This window comes from Meles meles, chromosome 1 (assembly GCF_922984935.1).
Source record: "Meles meles chromosome 1, mMelMel3.1 paternal haplotype, whole genome shotgun sequence".
Classification (NCBI taxonomy): Eukaryota; Metazoa; Chordata; class Mammalia; order Carnivora; family Mustelidae; genus Meles; species Meles meles.
In genome coordinates, this window is record NC_060066.1 from 20,667,018 (window position 1) to 20,692,865 (window position 25,848).

General features: G+C 36.3%; 1 protein-coding gene and 1 long non-coding RNA gene across 2 annotated transcripts in view; one reads left to right on the forward strand and one right to left on the reverse strand.

Moving 5' to 3' along the window:
* The window catches only part of COLEC10 (collectin subfamily member 10), a 40,404-nt gene extending 39,794 nt beyond the window's left edge, over positions 1-610 (reverse strand). The window contains exon 1 of the mRNA XM_045997877.1: positions 352-610. Coding sequence (XP_045853833.1) covers positions 352-499 — 148 coding nt within the window. The 5' untranslated portion in view covers positions 500-610. The remainder of the gene's footprint in view (positions 1-351) is intronic.
* A 354-nt stretch (positions 611-964) lies between these two features.
* LOC123955110 overlaps positions 965-25,848 on the forward strand; it is a 41,081-nt gene continuing 16,197 nt past the window's right edge. Inside the window, exon 1 of the long non-coding RNA XR_006821213.1 lies at positions 965-1,076. This is a non-coding gene — a long non-coding RNA (uncharacterized LOC123955110). The remainder of the gene's footprint in view (positions 1,077-25,848) is intronic.

Below are 25,848 nucleotides of genomic sequence, written 5' to 3' on the forward strand. Positions count from 1 at the left end.
AAAATCAGTGCTTAGAAAGGCAATGGAATAAAAACAGCTGAAGAACAGGGAGCGTCTTAAGGAAAGCATTCCTGAAACACGAAGGTCTTGGCTTGTGTACCTTTCCCCTGGAACAGCATGGAAGAGGGAATATTCCCGTGCCCTGGGTGAGGTCTGCCCGCTGCCAACATTCTCCTACCTAGCATCAATGAAGGTTTTTACCTAAATAATAGGCCATTGATTTTCCAAAATAGGAGGAAAGAAGGAGGACACTAGGGAGAAGAGAAAGTCATTCAGAGTTACAGTAGGATTGAGGGAGGAGGGAAGAGAGTTCACTTATTATATATGAACATTTTGCTTTGCTTTTCTCACCTTTGGGTCCTGGTGCAATTGTGTGTGTGGCACAAACTTCAGTGGTAGGACGACTATCCATGTCCAGACCCAGACTCTGAATTTGCAAAAGAAAGAGCACCAGAAGGATGGACTGGTTTCTTCGAAGGAGGGCTCCAATACCGTTCATTGCTGTGGTTCTTCAGAAAAGGATTACCCAGAAGTGCCAAAGAAGTAGCTTTATTTTAAATAAAACTTCTGCTTTAGGGAAGAAGGTAAAGTATCTGGAGTACACATTCCAGAAAAGGCTGCAAAGACAAGAAGGAAGCATATCTTAAGTTGTTTATTTTCTCAGTATTCCAAATGGACCATACATTGTCCAGACTGTTTATTTTCAAGTGACAACAGTTTACTGAAAATTATCTCTGAGCTAAACATTCGAGGAGAAACAACCCAGAGAATGGAGGGGATAGAGATGATTTCTGTTCAGTACAGGAGCCGACAATTTCATATCCCACGTTGCATTTTTATGTTGGGTTCCAGAAAGATGGATCCAGAGATTGCTTTAATTACCTGCCTGTTATCGGTACACTGTACAGGGCTTTGAGCTTTTTTGTAGGGAAATAATCATTAACTGGTTGTGGCAACTGAATGCTAGCACTCCCATTGCTCTGTGTGGCCTTATTTCCTTCTCTCTTTACAAAGGATTGTCTTGGGATTAAGCCCCAAAGGAAAGAACACCAGCTTTTCTGCAAAGCAATTTGGCAGTAAGTATCAAGAATATTAAAAATGTTTATAACCTTGGTCTAGTAATTGTCTTTCTGGTACACTATTTTAAGAAAATATTCTGAAATGTGGACAAAGTTTTGTTTGAGAAAATATGGCAAAAGGAGGAAGGGGCATTAATTGCCTAACAACACATTATGGTTGGCAAATCATATTAAATACAAACATATGAGAGAATATGACATGGAAATTTTATTAAAATGATGTTTATAGCAAGTTTTTGATAAAATGGAGCAGAGAAGCTTATGCTATTATTATGTTTCTTAAAAAGTAGGATAGATAATAGAGATACAGATACAGACATATATACAGAGATAGAAATACAGATTATTCTTCCTTTATCTTTTATTTACCTGTCTATCATCTATCATCTCTCCATCCATCCATCCAACCATCCACCTATCTATTCTATCAACCCATGGTCTGTATGAATAGCCTAGGCAGTTAAATGATTGCCTTTGGCTCAGGTCATGATCCCAGAATCCTGGGATTGAGTCCCACATCAGGCTCCCTGCTCAGTGGGGAGTCTGCTTCCCCCCTACTCCTCCTCCTTCCCCCACTCATGATCTCTCATGTTCTCTGTCTCTCAAATAAATAAATACAACCTTTAAAAAAAACATATAATAGGAAGTTACCTTACCTTCCTTACTCTTTTATTTTTTAAGATTTTTTTTTTTTTTTGACAGAGACCACAAGTAGGCAGAAAGGCAGGCAGGGGGGCAGGGAGGTTTGCAGGCCCCCTGCTGAGCAGAGAGCCTAACATGGGGCTCGATACCTTCTTTACTCTTGAGAAGCATGTTAACTGAGAGGTCAGAAGAGGTTTCAGGCCTACTCTCCTTGAAATTAGAAAAGAAGGATCTTATATATTTTCATAAGGGCTAATGAAGAATTATTTCTATGACATGCCATTACAAGTAATGGTCAATCTAAGAAATACAGGTGTATGAGTTTCCTAGGGCTGCTGTAACAAAATACCCCCAATAGGGTGGCCTAAGTAACAAACATTTATTGTCTCACGGTTCTGGAGGCTGGAAGTTTAATATGAAGGTGCAAAGCCATGCTTGTTCTAAAGACACCAGGAAAGGATCTGTTCTAAGTTCCTTTCCTACTTTCTGGTATATGCTTGGCTTATGACAGCACAGCTCTAATCTTCACATGGTATTCTCTCTGTGTGTATCTGTCTGTCTGTCTGCATCAAAATGTTTCCCTTTTTATAAGCATACCATTCATAATGGATTAGCACCCTTCCACTAATGATCTAATTTTAATTGTGTAAACAGTGAATCTTGGAGCACTACATCAAAAACTAATGATGTATTGTATGATGACTAACATAATACAAAAAAAATTTAAAAATAAATAAATAACCAAACTGTATTTAAAAAAAAAGAAAGAAAGAAAACCTCTTAACAACCTACCTCTAAATACAGTTACATTATGAGGTAGTGAGAGTTAGGACTTCAACATATGAATTTTTTTTTTTTTTTTTTTTTTTTTTTGGTCTGGGAAGATATGATTCATCCCATAACAGGCTTATAGGGTAATGTAACTGGATCTTTTTATTAGCAATACAGGGAGAGGAAGCAGAAGGAACTGCCATTAATTGAATAGTCGTGTGCTAAATTGCATTGATCCCTTAAGTGCATCTTGTTTAAGCCTCTATATAACCCTTGGAATGGATAGTAACTCCCCCATTTTGCAGACAAATAACTTGGGGGCTCAGAAAAATTAAACAAATTTGTTTAACATCACTGTGAACATTAACTTTATGTGTTAACTTGACTAGATTATGGGATGTCCAAATGTTTGGCCAAACATTATTTCTGGGCATGCTTATGAGAGTGTTTCCAGATGAGATTAGCTTTGAATCTATAGACTGTGTAAAGCAGATTTTCCTTCTCAATCTTGGTGGGACCCACTGAAATCATTGAGAGCCTTATCAGAGTGAAAATATAGAGGAAAGAATTCCTCCTCTGCTTCGGTGGAGCTGAGATTTTGGCCTTTTCCTGCACTAATACTGGGGAGTTTTTGGCATCATCTCCCTGGTTCTTGGGCCTTTGGGCTTGAACTGAACTTAACACCATTATTTCCCTGATTCTCGGGCCTTTGTCACCAGCTTTTTAGGGCCTCCAGCATGCAAGTGGCAGATTGTGGGACTTCTCGGCCTCCATAATCATGTCAGCCAATTTCTTTTACCAAATCTTTCTGTCTTGATACAGATATTGATACATACAGATATCAATATAGATATATCTTGATGGTCTGTTTCCTTGGAGAACCCTGATTAAAAGTCACCAATTGAGAAAGGGACCCCCCAAAAAAATTCAAATGTAAATTCTTTGTTCCAAAGTTCCTGTTATAAAATGCTACTTGTATTCCATAGAGGTGTGAGTAGGCTCAAGCTTTGAAGATGCATTAATTTTCAAACATTCTTAAAACATCAAAATGATTGCATATGCCATATTAACAGTGATAGGAAAATAGTGGGAATCCACAGAATGATGTGAGAAACTCAAATTCTACATCTATGATAAGCAGATAAATGATATAGAGCAAATCACTCAATTTCAATTGCCATAAGACATATAAAGTGAGTTTATACTTGATAATTAATGTACTTTCTGAATTAAGATTCTTTTAAAATAGGTGGTTTTTAAGTTGTTTAGATTATTCTAAATCTATTTTGTTTCTTTCATTTCTTTTCAAGCATTCCCTGGCACATAGTGAAATACATTCATTATATTTATATCTAGAAATCTACTGGTGACAATTTGAAGCAAATAATGGTCCTTAGTATTTTTCCTTGGGATATGCTATGCCTGTTCTTTCTAACCTTTCTCTCTCTCTCTCTCTCTCTCTCTCTCTCCCTCTCTCTCTCTCTCTCTCTCTCTGAGTTCAACAAAGTATAGAGACTTCTGGGGAAGATAGCAGAATAGGAGGACCTTAAACTCACTCATCCCACAGATACACCTAGAAAACCCCAACATCAGTGAAAATAACCCAGAAAATGACCTAAAGACTAGCAGAACAGATTCTCCAGCTAAGTGTAGAGAAGAGGTTATATTGAAAAGGGTAGGAAGGTAGGAAGTGGCCTCATAAGTCCACTGCTTTCAAAAGCAGTAGATGTAACTGATTTTCTTAACACATAAAAATAGACACAGAGTTAAACAAAATGAGACAGGAATATGTCCCAAATGAAGAACAGGACAAAATCACAGCAAGAGACCTAAATGAAGTGGAGGTAAGTAGTATGACTCATAGAGAACTCAAAGTAATGGTCATCAGACACTCACTGGACTTGAGAAAAATGTGGAGGGCCTTAGTGAGACCCTTAACAAACAGATAGAAAACATGAAAAAGAACCAACAGAAATGAAGAACACAATAACTAAAATTTAAAATACACTAGATGGAAAAAATAACAGACTAGAGGAAGATGAAGGGTGAATCAGCAACCTGGAGGACAGAGTAATGGAAAGTAGGGTTTTAGTAGAATTTACTTATGAAGTCATATAGTTCTGGAATTTGGTGGGAATTTTTCAAGAACTGGTTCAATTGCATTGCTATTAATCAGTCTGTTCAAATTTTTTATTTCTGGTTCAGTTTGGGAGCTTATATGTTTTTAGGAATTTATCCATTTCGTCTAGGTTGTCCAATTTGTTGACATGCAATTTTTCATAATATTCTCTTATCTATATTTCTGTGGTGTCCATTGTTATGCTTCCTCTTTCACTTCTGATTTTGAGTTTTCTCTCTCTCTCTTTTTCTTTGATGAGTCCAGGTAAAGACTTATCAATTTGTTGATCTTTTCAAAGTGCCAGTTCTTGGTTTCATTGATCTGTTCTTTTTTTTTTTTTTTTTAGCTTTTTAAATTTTTAGTTGTTAGTTTCTGTTATTTATTTCTGCTCTAAATCTGTTATTTCCTTCTTTCTTGTTTTTTAATTCTTCTTTTTCTAGCTTCTTTAAGTGCAAGGCTAGTTGATTTTTTGAGATTTTTCTTGCTTCTTGAGGTAGGTCTGTATTGCTATAATTCTCCCTCTTAGAACAGCTTTTGCTGCATCCCAGAGATTTTGAACCATTGTGTTTTTATTTCCATTTGTGTGTGTGTGTGTGTGTGTGTGCGTGTGTGTGTGTGTGTGTGTGTATGTATGTATTTGGACTTCCTCTCTCATTTCTTGGTTGACCCACCCATTGATTAGGAGAATGTTACTTAACCTCCATGTATTTGTATTCTTTCCAGATTTTTTCCTTGAGGTTGATTACTCATTTCATACCATTTTGGATGGAAAATATGCTTGGTATGATTCTTGTTGAGACTTATTTTGTGTCCTAATATGTGATCTATTCTGAAGAATGTCCCCATGTGCACTTGAAAAGGATGTGAATTCTACTATTTTAGGATGGAGTATTCTGAATATACCTTTTAGTTCCATCTGGTCCAATATGTCATTCAAAGCCATATGTCATTTTCTGTTTGGATGATCTAACCATTGATATGAATGGAGAGTTATAGTCCCCTACTATTATTGCATTGCTATCAGTTTATAATTGTTACTAGATGCTTTATTTATTTGGGTGCTCCCATGTTGGGTGCATAAAATTGTTATTATTTTTTTGTTGGATTGTTCCTTTTATGATTATGGTGTGTCCTTCTTTGTCTCTTGTTACAGTTTTCATCTTAAAGTCTATTTTGTCTGATAAAGTATTGCTACCTCAGCCTTCTCTTCACTTCTTTTTGTATGATAAATTCATTTCCATCCCTTCACTTTGAATCTGTATGTGTGGGAAATATGTTTCTTGTAGGCAACATGTAGATAAAGCTTGCTCTTTTTTTTTAAGATTTCATTTATTTATTTGAGAGAGAGAGAGAGAGAGAGAAAGAGAGAGAGAGAGCATGCACAAATGTGAGGGAGGGGAAGAAGGAGAAGGAGAAGCAGATTCCCCACTAAGCAGGGAGAATGACTTGGGGCTCAATCTCAGGACCCTAAGACCATGACCGGAACTGAAGGCAGATGTTTCACCAACTGAGCCACCCAGGCACCCCTTTTAGTCTCTTAGATCATTGGAACAGGATGAGAGCCCAGAAAGAAATCCATAGTTATATGGTCAATTAATCTTTGACAAAGGAGGCAAGAATATGTAATGAGAAAAATAAAATTGCTTCAATAAATGATGTTGGGAACACTGGACAGCTACATGCAAAAGATTAAAACTGGACAACTTCCTTACATTATACACAAAAATAAACTCAAAATGGATTAAGGACCTGAATGTGAGACTTGAAACCATAAAAATCCTAGAAGAGAACACAGGAAGTAATTTCTCTGACATAGGCCATAGCAACATTTTTCTAGATATAGTTCCTGAGGCAAGGGAAATAAAAGCAAAAATAAACTATTGGGACTACATAAAAATAAGAAGCTTCTGCTCAACAAAGGAAACAATCACCAAAACTAAAAGACAACCTAATAAATAGGAGAAGATATTTGCAAATGACATATCTGATAAAGATTTAGTATCCAGTCAAGTGCTCTACCACTGAGCTGTACCCCTACAGGGGGTTAGTATCCAAAATGTATAAAGAACTAGTACAAACGAACACAAAAACAAAAACAAAACTAAGCTAAACTAAAAATAAATAAATAAATAAATAAAAATAAACCGAAACAAATAACCCAGTCTAAAAATGGGCAGAAGACATGAACAGACATGAACATTTCTCCAAAGAAGAAATTTAGATGGCCAATAGACACATGAAAAGATAATCAACATCCCTCATCATCAGAAAAGGCAAATTAAAATCACAATGGGATATCACTTCATACCTGGTCGGAATGGCTAAAAACAAAAGCACAAAAAACAAGTTTTGTAAGGATGTAGAGAAAAAGGAACATTTGTGCACTGTTCATGGGAATGTAAAATGGTACAACCACATGGGAGTTGAGGGAAATTGGAAGGGGAGATGAACCATGAGAGACTATGGACTCTGAAAAACAATCTGAGGGTTTTGAAGGGGTGGGGGGTGGGAGGTTGGGGGTGCCAGGTGGTGGGTATTAAGGAGGGCACATATTGCATGGAGCACTGGTTGTGGTGCAAAAACAATGAATTCTGTTATGCTGAAAAGAAATTTTAAAAATTTTAAAAAAAGGAAAATAGCATGGACGTTCCTCAAAAAATTCAAAATAGAATTACTCTATGAGCCAGTAATTCCACTACTGGGCATTTACCCGAAGAATATGAAAACACTAATTCAAAAAGATATATGCCTCCTTATGTTTATTGCATCAGTATTTACAATAGCCAAATTATGAAAGCAGCCCAAATGTCCACTGATTGATCAATGGATAAAGAAGATGTGAAAATATCCCAGAAAAGAACACAGACAGTAATTTCTCTGACATCAGCTGTAACAACATTTTTCTAGATATAGCTCCTGAGGCAAGGGGAATAGAAGCAAAAATAAACTATTGAGACTACATCAATATACATATATATATATATAATATAATATACATTATATATATATGTATATATAATATATGTATAAATATATATTATATATATATATTTTCCTAGCCATGAAAAAGGATGAGCTCTTGCCATTTACAACAACGTAAATGGATCTAGAGGATATAATGCTATGTGAAATAAATCAGTCAGAGAAATACAAATACCATATGATTCACTTATATGTGGAATTTAAGAAACAAAATAAATGAGCATAAGGGGCAAAAAGAGAGAGAGAGAGAGAGGCAAGCCAAGAAATAGATTCTTAACTATGGAGAACAAACTGAGAAGAAAGGGGTATAGCAAAGAGGGGGAGATGGGTTAAATAGGTGATGGGAACTAAGGGGTACACTTGTGATGAGCACCTGGTGATGTATGAAAGTGTTAAATCACTCTATTGTATACCTGAAACTAATATTACATTGTATGTTAACTAACCGGGATTTAAATAAAAACTTTTACAAATACATATAAATATCTTTCTCTATGAATGAATAGACCATTATACCAAGATTCAAATTGCTACAGATTATTCATCCCATATTTTGTATGTAAAGTACTACTTATCCAACCAATGCTCTACTGTTGGAAAGTTAACATTTATAATATTATTAATATAAGTAACACTGTAAAGAACATCTTTAAAGATTTTTATTTATTTATTTGAGAGGGAGAGAGAGATCGTATGAGTGGGGGGAGAGGAAGAGGGAATCTCAAGCAGATTCTGTGCTAAGTGGGGCTCAATCTCAGGATCCTGAGATCATAACTTGAGCAGAAATCGAGAGTCAGACACTTAACTGACTGAGCTATCCAGGCACCCCATAGAGCTCAATCTACGTGCCTATTCCTTTTGAACACTGAAGGAGACTAATGTATATGGCTTGGTAACTCACTGAATGTTGAGAGCAACATGTAAGGAGAAATTTTTAAACAGTGTCTCATATATTGTAGTTATATTTTGTTCTCTTTAAGCATTATAGTTCCCTTTTTTCCGGACTGATAAATATGAGGAGCTTGTAATGAGGTGGATATTTGAAGAAGAATATTTTCATAAACTGGACAAAACTGCTCTACTTCTTAGCTAGGATTTACTGAGAAATGTGATCTTAAAAATCTCTTTTCAGCTACAATCTGGGTGACTGGAAAAACACTATTGCCACTAAGAGACTTTGGTTAAGAAAAGAACTAGTTTCGAGAGGACAATAATGAAGCTGGGTGAGTTTAAGGGTCAGGAAAATAACAGGATGGAGATAGTAGGCAGGCAGTTTGGAATGCAGGTCTTGATGCTAAGAGATAATCTAGAATTTGAGATTTCAGGCTTAAAGTTACAAGGTATGAAGATTATAGATTAAAGTAGAATGTTGAGTGAGTAAAGTTCAGGAGTATAAATTTCAGAGTCTATATTCAGGGGCCCAAAGGAGAAGGAGAAGCTAACAAATAAATCAGAGAGGGAGCAAAATGTCGTGGAAGCCAAAAGACAAGGAAGTTTAAACATATAACTGGTGGCAATTAATGCATAGAACCATAAGATGAAGGTTGACATGAGATTTAGGGATTCTACAAATAGAACCTTACAAGTGAAAGAGATTTCATAAAGATGAAAGGAAAAGAGTGACAGGGTCCCATGACCACTGGAAAAGTCATTGTTGAATAGTCATAGTATGAAAACAACAATAATAATAATGCTTGTGTTTATTGACCCAAGTTTCTCTTCCTCTCAGCACCCAAGAATGTATGTTTTCTTCTTAATGTTTCTAAACAGTGTTTAAGCAAGAGTGCAGTTAAAATGGAATGGAATGGCATGTGAGGCAATGGAATCAGACTAAGTTTCCAAAACTTGTTGATGGAGGAAAAGAAAATTAATGTAAAGAAGGTGTTTAATAGGACCCTATCTGAATCACTGAAGAAGTGATGTATATGGACCAAAATCATGATACTGATGCCATTATTTAAGAACTTTGTACAGGTTCCTTGATAACCCAATACATAAGGGGTAGAGTAAATAATGACCTAAGTTTTAAAATAAGACAGATGATTGGATAAATGAAAGGAAGGGATCAAATTATGTTAAGTGTACTCTTCTTAGTGTGTGATAATATCTAGTGTCCCAAAAGATTTCTATTATTGAGACTCAAAACAACCCACTCTCAGTTATTTAGAACTACAAGTGACATTGCTTTTTTCTGTAAATTGTGGTTTGGAAATAGACAATGAGCCAATCAACTTTTCAGCAGGTATAAAATTGGAAGAAGTTTCTAACAAGACAGAAATCAGTGACTGGCTTATGAAACTCTCTCTGTGATTCCACCTTTTCTTAAATGTTTTTGTCTTCCACTTCCTAAGGCACTGAAATTTCAGGCTTAGTTTTGTGCTTGTCTACATATGGCATGCCACTGAAGTGAATAATACATGGTATTTCCCCCGTTATTCTTTAAACCCATTTTTCATGGGCTGAATGGTAAGTGCATAAAAGATATGTCCACTTGCTAATCCCCAAAGCCTATAAATGTGATCTTCTTTGACAAAAGGGTCTTTGCAGATGTAATTAAGCTAAGGATCTCCAGATGAAAGAATCTTGGATTGTCTGGGTGACAGGAAAAAGTGTCCTTAGGGGACTCTCAAAAGAGAGGCACAGGGACAAAAGGAGAAGGCCTTGTGAAGACAGGCAGACGTTGAAGTTCTACAGCTGTAAGCTAAGGAACATCTGGAACTGCCAGAAACTAGCAGGGTTAAGAGAAGTCCTCCTCTAGAGTCTTCACAAAGAACTCAGCTCTCCTGAACCCTTGATTTCCTACATCTGGCCTTCAGAACTGTATTAATAAGGTTTTCTCATTTTTAAGCCACCACGTTGTGGTAATTTGTTACAGCAACCCTAGGAAATTAAGGCACCATTCTTGTGATATTCATCCACAGTTACTAGAAGGAATGACACATCAAAACATTTACTCAGTGCCCGACAGAGACTGAGCAACATCTGTTCTTGTACATTTTAATTATCATGCATTCAGCTTATATGATATCTGGAGGGAGATAAAATACAGGATATGAAACCAGCACATCATAAGACAGGAATGATTTACTAGTTGAAAAAAGTTTGCAACAAAATAACAATCTCCTCTCCTGAAGGAATTTCCTGACAAATTGATAAACTTCAGGTTTGGACCTGGTTTTGTATTTGTCCATTCACAAAAGTATCTTATTGGATTTACCTCTCTTGTGAGTTAATTTAATTGAATGCAGTTTGTAAAAAATGGGAATTAGTGGAACAGATTTTAAAATGACATATAATTAGAAAACAACATGTTAGCAAATACACTCATAAAATTATTTTATCATTGTTTGCTTTTGAAATTTCATATTTATAAAAGCATATTTTTAAAAAATGATTTTAACAAGCTTCTGAGATTAAATAGAAGCCTCCTGCTGTTCTTGCCCCATTCTTGATTCTTACTTCTGGAAGGAAATTATTTTAATAATTTTAGTGCTGCTTCTTTTATCTCTTCTGTATTCTAAAATAAATTTATGTTAATGTTCTTGATTTTTATTTGATTCAATTTGGATACTCAATGTCTTCTTAATATGGAACACGGAGATTTCTTTCTCTTTCATTCTTAATCCTACATCCCCCTCGACACACATTTCCTTTCTTTCTCTTTATAATTTAGTAATATTATCACTAAAACACTATTCAATGTTTATATCATAATGACTCTGCAACAGTTATTCATAGCTGAATCATGTGGTGCATTATGATTACATTTTGTTGCTTGTACTAATTTTGTTTTCACAAGATTTAGTAATTGGGTTGTTTTCTTTTGCACAGTGCTCTATGTACCAATCCCACAATAACTACTAATTCTTTGAGATTTGTCAGTTCTGTGGAAAATGTAAAATATTCAATTAGTTTCATTGCTTTTCTGAGAAACACCTCTTCTGGAACCTTCATGCTTCTTGCTCCCTCTGGTTTGGATATTCTATAGGCTTTTGATAGAGCTATTCAATTGGGATATGTCTTCACCACTGACTAGAAATCTGTGTTTTAAGTCCTTTTTCTATATCCACATCTTCTTTTTTCTTGGTTTCATCATTGGTTTTTTTTCTCGGTTTCCATTTCTCATTTTATTGTAACATGTTCTCTAGTAATTTCCTATAGAGCATGGAGCTATAGATATGTTTCTGAGACCTTGCACTTCTGAAAACATAATAATTCTATCTCCAAATTATGTATATTTTGGCTAGGTATGGAATCCCAGGTTGAAAGTAGGTTTCAACCTGTGATGTAAAAATGTTCTATATTCTTCTAGTTTCTTGTGGTGGTGTTAAGAATTTTGATGTTGTTCAATATCTCTATACTTCATACAGAATATTATTTTTCCCTCTCTCTGGAAACTTTTAGGAGCATTTCTTTATATGCTATGTTTTAAAATTTTGGTGACACGACCTTAATATGGGTCTTTTTGTACTCATTGCGCTGTGTTATCTGTAGTCACTTTTCTGTTGCCTCTTCTCTTCTCTCTGTCTTTGTAGATTATTATTAGTTTTTATTCCATTATTGCTATTTTGGTGACATTCTGAAGGGAGCAGAACATAAACATAGAGATTCAATGTCCTATACAGACTCAGATATTTCAATTACCTTATAATACAGTTTCAAACAATTCCTATAGGTGAGGTTTGACAAGGATATTCTTCCCCCTAAAAATCAGTCTTAGAGGAGAAGGGAGTTGTGGGAAATTGGAAGGGGAGATGAACCATGAGAGACTATGGACTCTGAAAAACAACCTGAGGATTTTGAAGGGGCTGGGGGTGGGAGGTTGGGGAACCAGGTGGAGGGTAATAGAAAGGGCACGTATTGCATGGAGCACTGGGTGTGGTGCAAAAACAATGAGTACTCTTGTGCTGAAAATAAATAAATAAATTAAAAAAAAATCAGTCTTAGAGAGGGAGTTCCAACTTGACCATGTGAAGAGATCGAGCATGATTTCCATATAACATGTATGAAACTAGACAAATTTAAAAAAATAATAATAACCTTTAGGAATTCCGAAAATTGACCAAGAATACAAACTTAGAAGAATTTATTCTTGAAAATATCCCATAGCTTTGTATAAGAATACTGGAAGTATGAGGCTTTCATGCATGGAGCCAACTCCATCCTTCTCCTACCTCTGCTGGTGAAAATTGCAGTTTTATCAGCATAAGCATAGCCAAAAAATCCAGCAACTTTGCTGCCACAGGCAAACTCAATATGGAACAGAGTGTGAAGACACAATTATATATTAATGTAAGTGACTAGTGAGTATAGAAGTACATCCTAATGTTGATGGCTCATTGAAGGCTGACAAAAATACAAAGGCAATTTGGTGAAGGAAATGATAGTCAACAAACAATGCCATGTGGAAAATTGGATAGCCACATGAAAAGAAATGAACTTAGAAACATAGCTCACATTGTAAGCAAAAATTAATTCAAAATAGATCAAAGACTTAAATATAAAAGATTTATGCAAGTCCTTTAAAAAATAATTGTGTATAGGGGGCGCCTGGGTGGCTCAGTGGGTTAAAGCCTCTGCCTTCAGCTCAGGTCATGATCTCAGGGTCTTGGGATCGAGCCCTACATCAGGCTCTCTGCTCAGCCGGGAGCCTGCTTCCTCCTCTCTCTGCCTCTCTCTCTGCCTACTTGTGATCTCTGTCTGTCAAATAAACAAATAAAATTTTAAAAAAGTAATTGCATATAAATAATATATATACATAAGTTATATATATTATACTTATTTTTATATATTTATATGTACTTGTATTTAACATAAGCAATTAAGCATAGTATAAAACTTATAGAAGAAAACATAAGAGAAGACCTTTGTGACCTTGCGTTAGGTAAAAATTTCTTAGGTATTGAACCAAAGCTATGGTTCATAAAAAAAAATTGATAAATCATACTAATGAAAATTTAAAACATTTGTGCTTCAAATGCACACACACAGAAATACACACACATCTTTAAGCAAAAAAAAAAAAAAAAAAAAACCAACAAAAAAAACCCCAGCAAGTCACAGACTGGAAGAAAATATTTATAAGTGATAAATCTAATAAAGAGCTTTTATCCAATAATAATAAGAATACTAATGACTAAATAAAAAACATGAGCTAAACACTTGAGCAGACATATCTACAAAGAAGACAAATAGCTAATATATGTATGAAAAGATGCCCTATGTCATTATTTATTAAATTGCAATGAGATACCATACACACAGATAAGACTGACCATAATAATAAAAAATGTGACAGGAGTAAGTGTTGTCTCAGATGTAATAAAGAGGAATTCTGATATATTGCTGATAAGGATATAAAATGGTACAGTCACTTTGCAAAACACTTTGGCAGTTTCTTGAAAAGTTAAATATAAACTTAAAATATAACTCAGCAATTAAACTCTTAGATCTCTACCCAAGAGAAATTAAAGCCTGTGTCCATACAAATACTGGTACATGAATGTGTGTAATAGTATTATTCATAGAAGTAAAAAATTGGAAACAATACAAGTGTCCATCCAGCAATGAATGCATTTTGTCTATCAAGTAGTATATCCATAGAATGGAATACTCTTCAGTAGTAAAGGATCAAACTACTCTAGATGTAGCAATATGGATTCTTCTTTCTCTCCAGATTATGCTAAGTGAAATAAATAAGAAACAAATGACTACATATTATATGACTCTTTTTACATGAAATTTCTAAACAAAAAAAAAAGCAAGATTTTGTAAACAATATTTATTTATCTTAAAGAGAGCACAGGAGGGAGGGGTAAAGTGGGAGAGAGAGAAAGAATCTCAAGCAGACTTCTTGCTGAGCTCAGAGCCTGACATGGGGCTCTATCTCACAACCCTAAGATCATGACCTGAGCCAAAACCAAGAGTAGGACATTTAATGGACTGCACCACCCAAGCACCCCTAAAAAAAGCAAGATTTTAAAGATAGAAAGTAGGTGAGTGATTGCTTAGAACTGGGAGTGGAAGTGGGGATTGATCGCACAATGGCAATTGTATTGGCACAATGTGCCAATTGTATTGGCACAATGGAACTTCAGCACGTGATTGTTAGGTTGTAAAACTGAACTACAGGGATGGTTACGCAACTACATAAATGCACCAAAGAACTCAACTCTTTACTTACAACTGGTTAATTGTATGGTATATAATTTATGCCTCATAAAACTGTAAATAATTAGCATTAAAACAGCATTCAAAACTCCTAGAATGTTTTAATACCCGAAAAGTGTTTATAAGCCTGGAAATCATGAATGAGTCAAACTTGGTTTTGCTCTCCTTTAGAGAGCAGTCCTTATAGATTCAGTAAGTCATCAGTCTCAAGATTGTTTCCAGTTCAGTGTATTGGTTTAGCACACCCAAAGAGCATCTTTATGTGAGACTTTTTTTTTTTTTTTCAGTTAAACCACCAATAGAAAATTATCAGAGGAAAGAAAAAATATTATTATAGATGCGCAACTAAATTTTATTATTTAAATGCATCTAAGTATAAAGTTAATTATAAAAATTAATTGCATTAAAGAGCAGAGCTTTCTCCAATCTTTTTCACTTACAAAAGGGTCAATACTTTCTTTTGGCTCTAAGGGAGCAACGGGCAATTTCTTGATTTTCATTATTTCTGTTCTGTGATTAATTATACTCAGTAATCTCTTGAATAATATTGGATGAATGAGAATGGATAATTATATAGGCACATAATGATGGGAGTTTGAGTTCGATAGAAATGTGAGATGAAGATGCATTAATTCACTTACTCATTCAACAACTATTATTTATCAGATATTGTGGTACAATAGCTGAAGTTACGGTAGTCCATAAGACACAGTCTCTTCTTCAAGGAATTTCCCATTGTCTTGTTGGGGAGACAGAGAAGTTTAAAGTAGTTGCCATTCTTTTTTTTCTTTTTCCCATTTGGATAGAGATAAATACCAGGTATCCAGCTCTCATCGAGGCCTAGAAGAGAGAGGTCTAGCCGAGGCTTGGTGGATCAAGAATGGTTTCCTTTAGGGGATATTTCCTAAATGGGATTTAGGAAAAACCTGTCAGAGTTAGCCAAGCAAACTTGAAAAGGAATAAAGAGAAGACAGTCCACATGAACAGATTAGCATATGCAAGTCTGTGGGAAGTAAAAGGATTCACTGAGGCTAGAGTTTAGAACTTGGTGAGGAAGATGAGGCTCAAGGTAATGATAAAAACTAGACCCCACAGGGTGTTGTATGTGCTGCTTAAGAGTTTGAAAAATAGTGGAAGCATGAAGGATTTTAAGAAAGGGGGTGTCACTGTTAGAGCTGGTAATCGGAATATGAGAGATGTGTCAAGATAAAACTTCAGCAGCTTCATGTAATAGGAACCCAGGAATGGGAACTTACCGGCTTAGTGAAATGAAACAGGATTATTTGTTTTTTGTTGGTTTAGATAATTAAGAATCTGAAGGCAGAGAATCCCAACAGAGTATTACCATGCTATCACCAGGCAGCATGACTTCCGCTTTCTGCCTTTCCCATTTTATTTGTGATTTCCTTCCTCATAGTCACAAAAGGGCTGCTACTGTTCACACATTGCACCTACATGCAGGATGAAGAGAATGGTTATGACAAAGGTCAAAGACAACAAGACTGTTAACTTAGTCATCTTTTTAAAGAAACTTCCTGGAAAATTTCTGGAGTGAAATCAACTTACATCTCATTGGCCAGGATTAGGTCCTATGGTAGCAGCTAAGGAGGCTCAGCGATCAAATATTTCAGTTAGGCAAACCAGGGCTTTGGAAGCAAGAATGGATCTTAATTAACTAGGTAACCAGTAGTGCCTGATTATCTAAATGACCTGAGCTTTAGAAGTGGCAATGAGAATAGAAAGATGTGAATGAATTTTAAAAAACAAAGTGGAAGTAACTAGACTTGTTGATTGTCCAGAAATGGAGGGGAGGAGAGGGGCAGGAGTCTGGGGGATTCCCAGGTTCCTAACCTGAACTGTTGGATGTGGTGTCATTTACTGGTGTAAAGAACACAAATTTGGGAGAAAATATGGTGAATTAAATTGGTTCAACCTCCTTCTATAATATTCAAGGGGACGCATCTGATGGCCCAAAAGATATCTCTGCCAGAGGTACAGATTAGAAAGCCATCTCCATATAGACTATAATTAAAACCATGGGAGTGAAGGAGAGCTTGAAAGAATAAAAAGTGAGAAGAAAAGACTGTCATGGTATTTTAAAGGAAGTATCAACAGAGTTTGGGAAATAGTCCAATCCATGTTGAAGAAAGTTCACATTTTATAACTGTGAGAAGCTTGGATGCTTTAGGCAGCCCAAAAAGGAAATTATTCTTAAAGTCACTTTTTTTCTTCTTTTTGACAAGGCATTTTTTATTGTTTGCAGTCAGCTCAAATACATGATCTCTTATGAATTGCTTTATGCTCTCTAGGACAAATAGATGATTAAACTGAATACGTTTAATAGAAACTCTGTTAAACAGTCATCATGACTTGACATTTAAGAGGCCTGAGCCCAACTTACAATTCCAGCACAGATGTTTGCCTCTGGGATGATTATTTACTTGTTCTACATCTCACTTCTCTGTTTGGCCCATGTGGAGACCCACATCCATCCCCTGCTTGTAGAGATGGGTCAGAAAAGGATTTCCGGTAACTGAGCTCCAGGAAACAGGCACCAAGCAGATACAGACTGAGTAACTAAAGGGCAACTTCGCCTCTCTCCTCCCTGTAAACAGAGGTCAGGGATGGGTGGTCTTCAGCGTAATCGCTACGGCGCACTCTTGCCCTACCCCCTCGCTTCTGAAAAGACCTGAAGCAGCAGGGTTTCCACACAGACAGAGAATATGCGGTTGACCTGTTGTACCTGCTTGACACTCAACATGGAGGAATTAAGAGAAACCATCAGGCACTTGTTGAACTGAGGAAATGCAGAATATAACGCATTCCTGGGAAAGTATTTCCTGTGTTATAGAGATAAATATTTATCTCAGCTGTGCTGGGAAGCATGAAATCAATAAATGACATTTTTTTTAATGGCCTGTTTATGTTTTAGGGACTTCACATCGCAAATCTTGGTCATTGACGTCATATATAAATCTCAAAACACATTTTCATGAAATACTTTTTTAAAAAAGGATTTTATTTTTTTATTTGACAGAGAGAGACAGTGAGAGAGGGAACACAAGCAGAGGGGTTGGAGAGGGAAAAGCAACCCTCCCGCCTAGCAGGGAGCCCAATGCGGGGCTCGATCCCAGGCCCCTGGGATCATGACCTGAGCCGAAGGCAGATGCATAATGACTGAGCCACCCAGGTGTCCCTTCATGAAATACTTTTGAGAAGACCTAAACTTAATAATTAAGCAAATTTCATTCATATCCTAAATTCCCATAAATCACTCTCAAATGTCTATTTGATAACACGCAGAGATCCTGAAATCTTTCATGTAATTACTTTTTCATTCAACGTGTCCAAAAGCTGACAAGGACACGTCACAATGTATATAAAACCAAAGGACAAGTTTGTTTAAAAATGAGCATTTTGTGACTAAAAATATTGTTTTAAACATGTTCATTTAAGAGACAAGAATACACCATAGCAAATGGAAGCAAGAATTTAAGGACTCCCAGACCTTATTTTGCTCATGTTTCTGGGCGCCGTGAGGACATGTGTATAGGTTAATGCATTAGGCAATCAGGGCCATACTGCTGAGCTCTACTCAATTTGGGTTTTGCGTTCTGTTCTTCAGACTCAGATACATGGTGTTTCTGCTAAGTGGCTTCTTCTCTGTCACAGACACCACACCTCAGTCCTCCACTCTGTTCCACACACGTAGGCAAATCCTTTACTTCGATTTTCCCGAAGCATCACCAGTACAAGGTAGTTACGTGTAGTGTCCTTCTACGGAAGTTCTGAGGATACCAGAGGCTATTTCAGAGAATATCAGGCAACTTAGATCTGAGTAGCAGGCATTCCTCTTCTTCAACATTGTGGAACCAGTAAGACACTAAGAATTTCCTCTTTGCCATCTTCTCTCGGCTTTCCTTCTCCATATTTTTCTTGGCAATTTTACTCCTGTTCCACTCCTCTTGGTTCCTGGTACCCTCGCGTTCCATCTTCCTAGGGCTGCCAACGAAGCTCCAAAACCATTTTTTGTTTTGTTTTCATTTTTCAGATACTTTTGCCTTCTCACTGTGTGCCTTCCACTGAATTTTCCCAATAATTTCTAAAAATAAAATGCCCTTTTCCTGGTATGAATTGCCACCAGCAACATTTCTCTCGATTCCATTAAAATGTGAAAATGCTTATTTTTATCTCCTCTACAAATGGAATGGGCACAAAAGCAACATCACCAGCTAATGGGAGAGAACACTGGCTTGCTTTACTATTTATAATTTGTTCCACAGTATTACATTAATCTGAGAATCTGATGAACTGTGAAGACATGGAGGTTCAGGGACTTTAAGTGACATGATAAATTTATACAACTAATAAGTGCCACAAAGAGAATTTGGGTTCAGAACTTAGAAATTGAGATATGTAGCTGGATAGATTGTTAATGGAATATTACTCAGCAAAAAAAAGAACAAAATCTTGCCATTTGCAAATAGATGGATGGACCTACATCAAAAGTCAGGCAGAAAAAGAAAAATATTATATTATTTCACTCATGTGGAATCTAAAAATAAAACAATAAATGAACAAACAAACAAACAGAAATCAACTCATAAATTCAGAGAACAAACTGGTGGTCACCAGAGGGGGGGAGAGTGTGAAGATGGGCAAAATAGGTAAAAGGGATTAAGAGGTACAAACTTCCAGTTTTAAAATAAATAAGTCATGGAATGGAAAGCATAGCATAGGGAATATAGTCGATAATATTGTAGTAATGGTGTATGGTGACAAATGATAAGTACACTTATTTCGGAGAGAATTTGCATAATGTACAGAACTCGTCAAATCACCATGTTGTGTCCCTGAAACTAATGTGACACTGTATGTCAACTGTACTTCAATTAAAAATGATCAAGTAAAATAAATAAAATTTGTCAGAAAAAAATGGAAGTCAGTAATGATAGCCATAGGAGCCTTAATTAGAAATGCCAGTAATCTTGTAGATGAAGATCATTACAGCAATTTTACCAGTCTGATGTGTTTTTCTAGCAATCCTTCAGGGGCTGACCAAGTTACCCTAGAAAGGTCATATTTTGCTGAGTCCTGAGTACCTCAACTATCTCTTTTGATACTATACAATATTAAAAATCTATAATAAATAAAACTTTTCTTTCCCATTGTGCTTGAGAGAAAACTGAAACAGTGTTTGAGCGACTGGCTTAATATCACACAGCAAGGCAGGGCGGAGCTGGGATTCAAGCCTGTAATTAGGCTGCATTTAAGCTGAGCCTGAGCATCTCTGTGCTCTGCCGCTAGATCCAGAATCTTCACCTTTATGGTGTGCCATGTTGCCTCAACACGGTTAGCAATGTGCATGCGATGCACTGGGGAAATGGACAACTTAAAGAATGCTCTCTCTGCCTCACATGAGGGCGATGTCTCTGCCTCTGTTAATATGAGATGCGTTTTTAATTTTTTTCCTCATGCTGAGATAATGTCACAATCCTTTAGCTATTGTACATTCATTTATTCATTTATGCATTGAGGCACATTCAACGAACATTTATTTGGCCCCATCTGGGTGCCAGATACTCTTGTTTGTGATGACGGCCCAGACTTCCTGAGCAAAGCATTTAGTGTTTTTGTTGCTGCTGTCAAACACCAGTGATGTTTTCTCTAGATACCTTATCTCCACCTTCCTCATAAAAACCTGATTTCATAAATATAATAACTCAGCTTCAAGGAAGGTCAAGAGACTTGCCTTCAACCAGATGGTTAGGAAATTGTAGGCCCTTGAGTCCAGATCTTCTGTTTTGCTATCTTCTGTTTATCTCCCTTTAGCCCTAAAAAGGAAAAAAGTTGCAGTCATCCAAGTTCTACCGAAAACCATTATCTGGGAAGAGTCAAGAATGGGTGCATTACTTGTAATTCATGCAGTCATTGATACTCCGATTCCCACAGTCAGTTAAATTTTTAAATTTCATTTTATTACAGACTCTTAATGTCCATAAGTAAATGCAGGTGTGTCTTTAATTTTGCAGCTCTGACTCCTCCAACTTGGAAACGAGCTTCAGTCAATAGCTCTGAAAGACACATGTGTTTCCCTTAAACACTTACTCATTTTTAAAAAAGCACTTTGTTTTCTCTTTTACTCTCTTTTATCCTTAGACCAAGTATTTATTGATATTCAGTCTTTCTTGTTGGTGAGGACATTTCTCAGAATTTTTTAGATGTATGAAAAATTAATTGGCTAAATTGAATATGGAGCACTGTAGGAGTGATGGGCACAAAACAGCAACCTGACCAACACACGTGACAAAAATATGACTTTGGCCTTGTTTCCATTCTAGAACCAAGTCTGTATACCCAGGACAGAACCATTCCAATATGCTTCCATAGAGAATTCTTTTGCATTAGCGACCAGAATGTGGACTGATTTATTGGCCTTTTTATCTCCAAAAATACATATTTTTTTTAAATGGGGATCTTAGAACCGTGTAGTCATTTATTTAATTTCATGTTGTCTTAAAAGGTGGTAGCTTTATTAAAATAAAATAAATTACCAAACCAAACAAAATGAAAACTTTTTCCTAAAAAAAATATCCACCCAGACTTTTAATCAGACTGTAAATGTGTCTATACTGTTTCTTCCAGATGTTAGCTAATAATTTATAAGGTTTTTTTGTATAGAAAATCTCTTTACTGACCAACCTCCAAGAAATTTATCACTTTAGGGCTACTATAAGATGATTTCCATAGGGAACTGTGGGTTTATAATTAAAATTTTAAAGGGAAAATGAACTTCCTTATTTGTTGTTTTTCCTTGACATCCAGGATATATTAAAAGGAAACTCAGTTATTCTCTGGTTACTGTGGAAATTCTTAGAAATTATAAATGACATGTACTTTAAATTGAATGTTTACTTTTAATAATCTCATTAAAAATAACATAGTTAAGACCTATGAAGTTCTGGGGAATATCCCATTTTATAAGTTCTTTGCATACTTGAACTAGATTCTCACAAAAAACCAAGTCGTCAACTTCAGCCCTGAAAGCTGGTTGAACCGTTGAACAGTGCATTCCCTGGAAAATGGATGAAATCTAATTTTTAAAGAATTGAATCCTCAGCTCTTTGATGGAGACATTCAGGAGTGCTAGAAGTTATAGCATGGCTCTTTGCCAAGGTCAATCAGTGCAGAGATGAGTTTTCATTTCTCTTTTCAGAGCCAATTATACAGCTTCTGCAGTTGATGTTAAAAGAAGATTCCAGGTTCATGAGAAATTTATGAGTACCTGCTCTGCCATGTACTTACCTAGTCAGTGGAGATAGTACAATGAGTAAGACTTGGTCCTTGAACTTGAAAATACCTTTTTGTTAAAAAAAAACAATTTAAAAAAAGAAACCAAACTTTAAAAATACTAGCATGCTATTCTTGTGCCTTAGTAAATAAGTATGCTAAAAATTCCTTTCTCTATTTGATGATTGAGCCTTGAGAATTGGGGGTTCTCATGTGGAATGATGGTCCTTATTCTATAGTAGAGGAGTATTATGTATATAGATAACATTAAATTTGTTCAAACTCTAGAATTTACCTTAAATATAATATTTTTCTAACATCTATAAGATAAACTTTTTGCTGAAAATTTTTTTCTTTTTCTTTCCTTTCTTTCTTTCTTTCCTTCCTTCCTTCCTTCTTTTTTTTTTTTACTAAAAGAAGGCAATCCAGACTTCCCATCTATTTGCATCATTGCTGAGAGCTGTGCTTTTTTTAATTGTTTTTTTTTTAATTGTAATTGACATGACACCCTTGACACTGGACACCGAAAAACATTTGTTTTATCCTATTAGTTTTTATTTTTTCTTTAGATCAGGCAATCATATTCCTACAGAAGAAAAAATGTAGAAAACTGGAGAGCTTTAGAACAGAAATGAACCCAAACCCTAAGTCAATGGCGTTTGTGTTTATCAGAGTACATATATGCTTTTTGGCACATTTTTCAGAGAAGAAACTCTTCAATATTCCAACTGATGGGGAAGGCGTTGGAAAACCCACATCTGCATAATACATATAGGTTAGTTCTATAAGAAGACAAACATGGATAGACATTTGTCTTTTTACAGAAAGTGAAAATCCAAATTGCTTTTCGATCTTTAGTTTGTGTACCTGTCTACTTCCTGTCCCTATACCTCAGTGGAAACTTCCTTGCTGGCGCACCAAATAGGAGAAAGACTCTCCCAACTTGATCTGGAAGACGAATGGCTGGATTTGACACAGTGTATGTTGTAACACACTGTTGGTTACAGAGTACACACAGAGGCTCGAGATGGCTGGCCATGGCCACGCTTTTGGCTTGGAGTTGCGCCCTGAACTTCCACAGTTGAAATGAGTCCATGATTTTCTGGCTGCCTGATCCAGTACCCATGTGACAAGAGAGCCAAAGTGGTAAACCAGCTCCACCAAGGCTCAGATGTACCCAAAATGTTTACCGTGTACACTGATCCATAGACTCTCTTATTTGAAGTTGTTTGCTTCTTTGTGAAAATGCTGTACCATCTCTTTGGAGATGGTACCCATTCACATCTGTTGTTTTTTGGAGTTACATACATTCCAAAAACACAACACAAACACACACACACACACACACACACAACACACACTTTTGAATAAAGTCCAAGGTAAGAGTACTTGATTACTTCGGAAAGCTAAATCATCATTTAGGGGTTTCCCAAAGGAATGCTGTCGCCAACATCTTTTCACATTCGTAGCTAAGATCTTGATGTACAAGTTCACGCTGCTTACTTCATGGTAAAAGCTAAAGGTGAAGTAGAAAAATTCTGTGGTTCCATGTGTTTTGGGGCCACTGTCAAGCAAATGAGGCCATAGGGAGATAGAGTATGGTTCAGGATTGGGCTTAAGTGTTGAGAAAGTTGATTCCTAAATAGGCAACAACCTGCCAGATTCCCCTTTTTATTTGCGTGCTTGTAAGCAGGTAGACAAAGCAGCCATCCCATAAAAATCATGAAAGACGAGGGTAAAAATTACAATGGTTTGAAAACCAAGTCTTTTTTTTTTTTTTCATATTTGGAAGAAGTCTAACATCTCCAACTTCGATTTAGAAATGAGATGTGTAAGGTGAATCGTTTGAACTGTCTGTCTATTGTTTCTTTAAGAGGCGCCACTGAAAGGATGGGTTGGCCATTATAAAATATGAGCAAAGCAACTGCTAAAATAGATGCAGCCAATTTTTATCTGGATGAGAAATTCATGTCAGGAATTCCAATTTACTGGACAGCTCTGGACTTATGATACCCACCATTAATCATACTTCTACTGAGAGAGCCCATTATCATCCGTACGGAGCCACCAATGAAGCAGCAGCAAGGATAAAATAAAAAGAGGTTGCTAGGATGAAGGTTGCAAATTCTAAACAGAGATGAGTGACACATGTTGGGTAGGATAAATCTGCAAATAGCCTGGGGCCAGACATCAGACATTATTTGAAATGACAAACTTCACATTAACTAAAAGAGAAAAAAAAAGTTTATAGATGGAGACAGACGGTGGTGCTAAAAGTTATACAAATGCATGATTCATTTCCAGAAGAAATCAATGTTGAGGTGACTTTTTTCCTCCTTCAGAACCAATAATGAGCCTCCTATAATTAGGCAAACTTTCTCCGTCCTATCAAAACAAACTGTTATGCCACCGCGAGGCCACTGACACATCTACCCTTCAACCAAAGCTATAGTATTTTAATCTAAGTACAATGCAAAGACACATGAGTCAATCTACCGTAAAGTTTCAGCAAATAGTATGTGTCATTGGAAATAACTTCTGCTTTTCCGAAGACCGTAGATTTATTCTGTAGGAGTTTTAGAAACAAGCAACAATAATTTTAGCTAAAGCAATTCCCTGCGTTCACTAAACCATAACTGTCTGAAACTAGTTATTTCTAGAATTACACAGAACCAAAATAGCAAACATGTAAACAGAGAGCTATGGGTTAGAATTCATCAAATGAGAGGAAGAAAAAAGTTTTGAATTTTAAGGTATAAAATATCACATCTGTGAACTATTTATAGATGCCCCATTTTAATGCACAATTCGAGCGCTGATTAAAAACATTCTCCATAAATAGAAAACCAATTTGCCATGTGGGCGCAGAGCGGATAATACAATCAACTTTCTCCAGCTATCAGTTTTCTCTTCATACAGTCGGTCAAAAAGTAATTGACCTTTGGACTTCTCATTAAAACTCAGCAATTGAGGCCGGAAAAATGAAGCGGGGTCTATTCATGCCATCAAATAAGGTTATAGCATACCCAATCCTGTCGTTTTCGGCTTTCTCTACTGTCAACACAAGTTGCTGGGCTGTGGTCTGCACCAACTAAAGGAAAAGGCAGAGCTGAGCCAATTGGCCATGCCACAGTTATCCATCCACACCTACAGACAGAGTCTTGGTTTGCCATGAAGCCAATAGAATAAAAATGTGAGACAAACAAGAACTATCTGAGCCAGCCTGGACCCTGGGATGGAGAGATAGACTCTCAGTGTACCAACCTTTTGTCTTTAGCTTGTGTTGATGCCTAAGCTAAATTCCAGAAGGAGAAATCCTCTCACATTCTGAAAGTTCTGGGGAAATTTTGTATCATGGAGAACTTGGGGCAAATTGCTATTTGGGGGAAGAGGTGGGTAATACATTTTCCTGGGAAATGATACAATTATGGAAATTAATAAACAATCTATGGGAGTCTAAAATTGGAGATGGAAAGAACCAGAGATAGAGTCATTAAATCCCTTTATTTCGTGAATGGTAGAAATGATAAGACCCAGAGATATAGTGCAACTAACCTCAAGTCACACTTTGCTAACACATGTATTTGGGTCTCAACTCCCAGCTGTAGTTTTTTTATTTTTGTTTTCCTTTGTTTGTTTTGGTCACAGCATGGTTTTGCAACTCTCTCATGTGTTTTCATTTTGTTTGTTAAAGATAAACAGAAATGAAAGAGAACCAAAATTCTCATTGAAGGCGTCTTGCAAAGCCACACATACACACTTGGGTCTTCCTGGCAAAGGTTAGCCCGGCCTTTG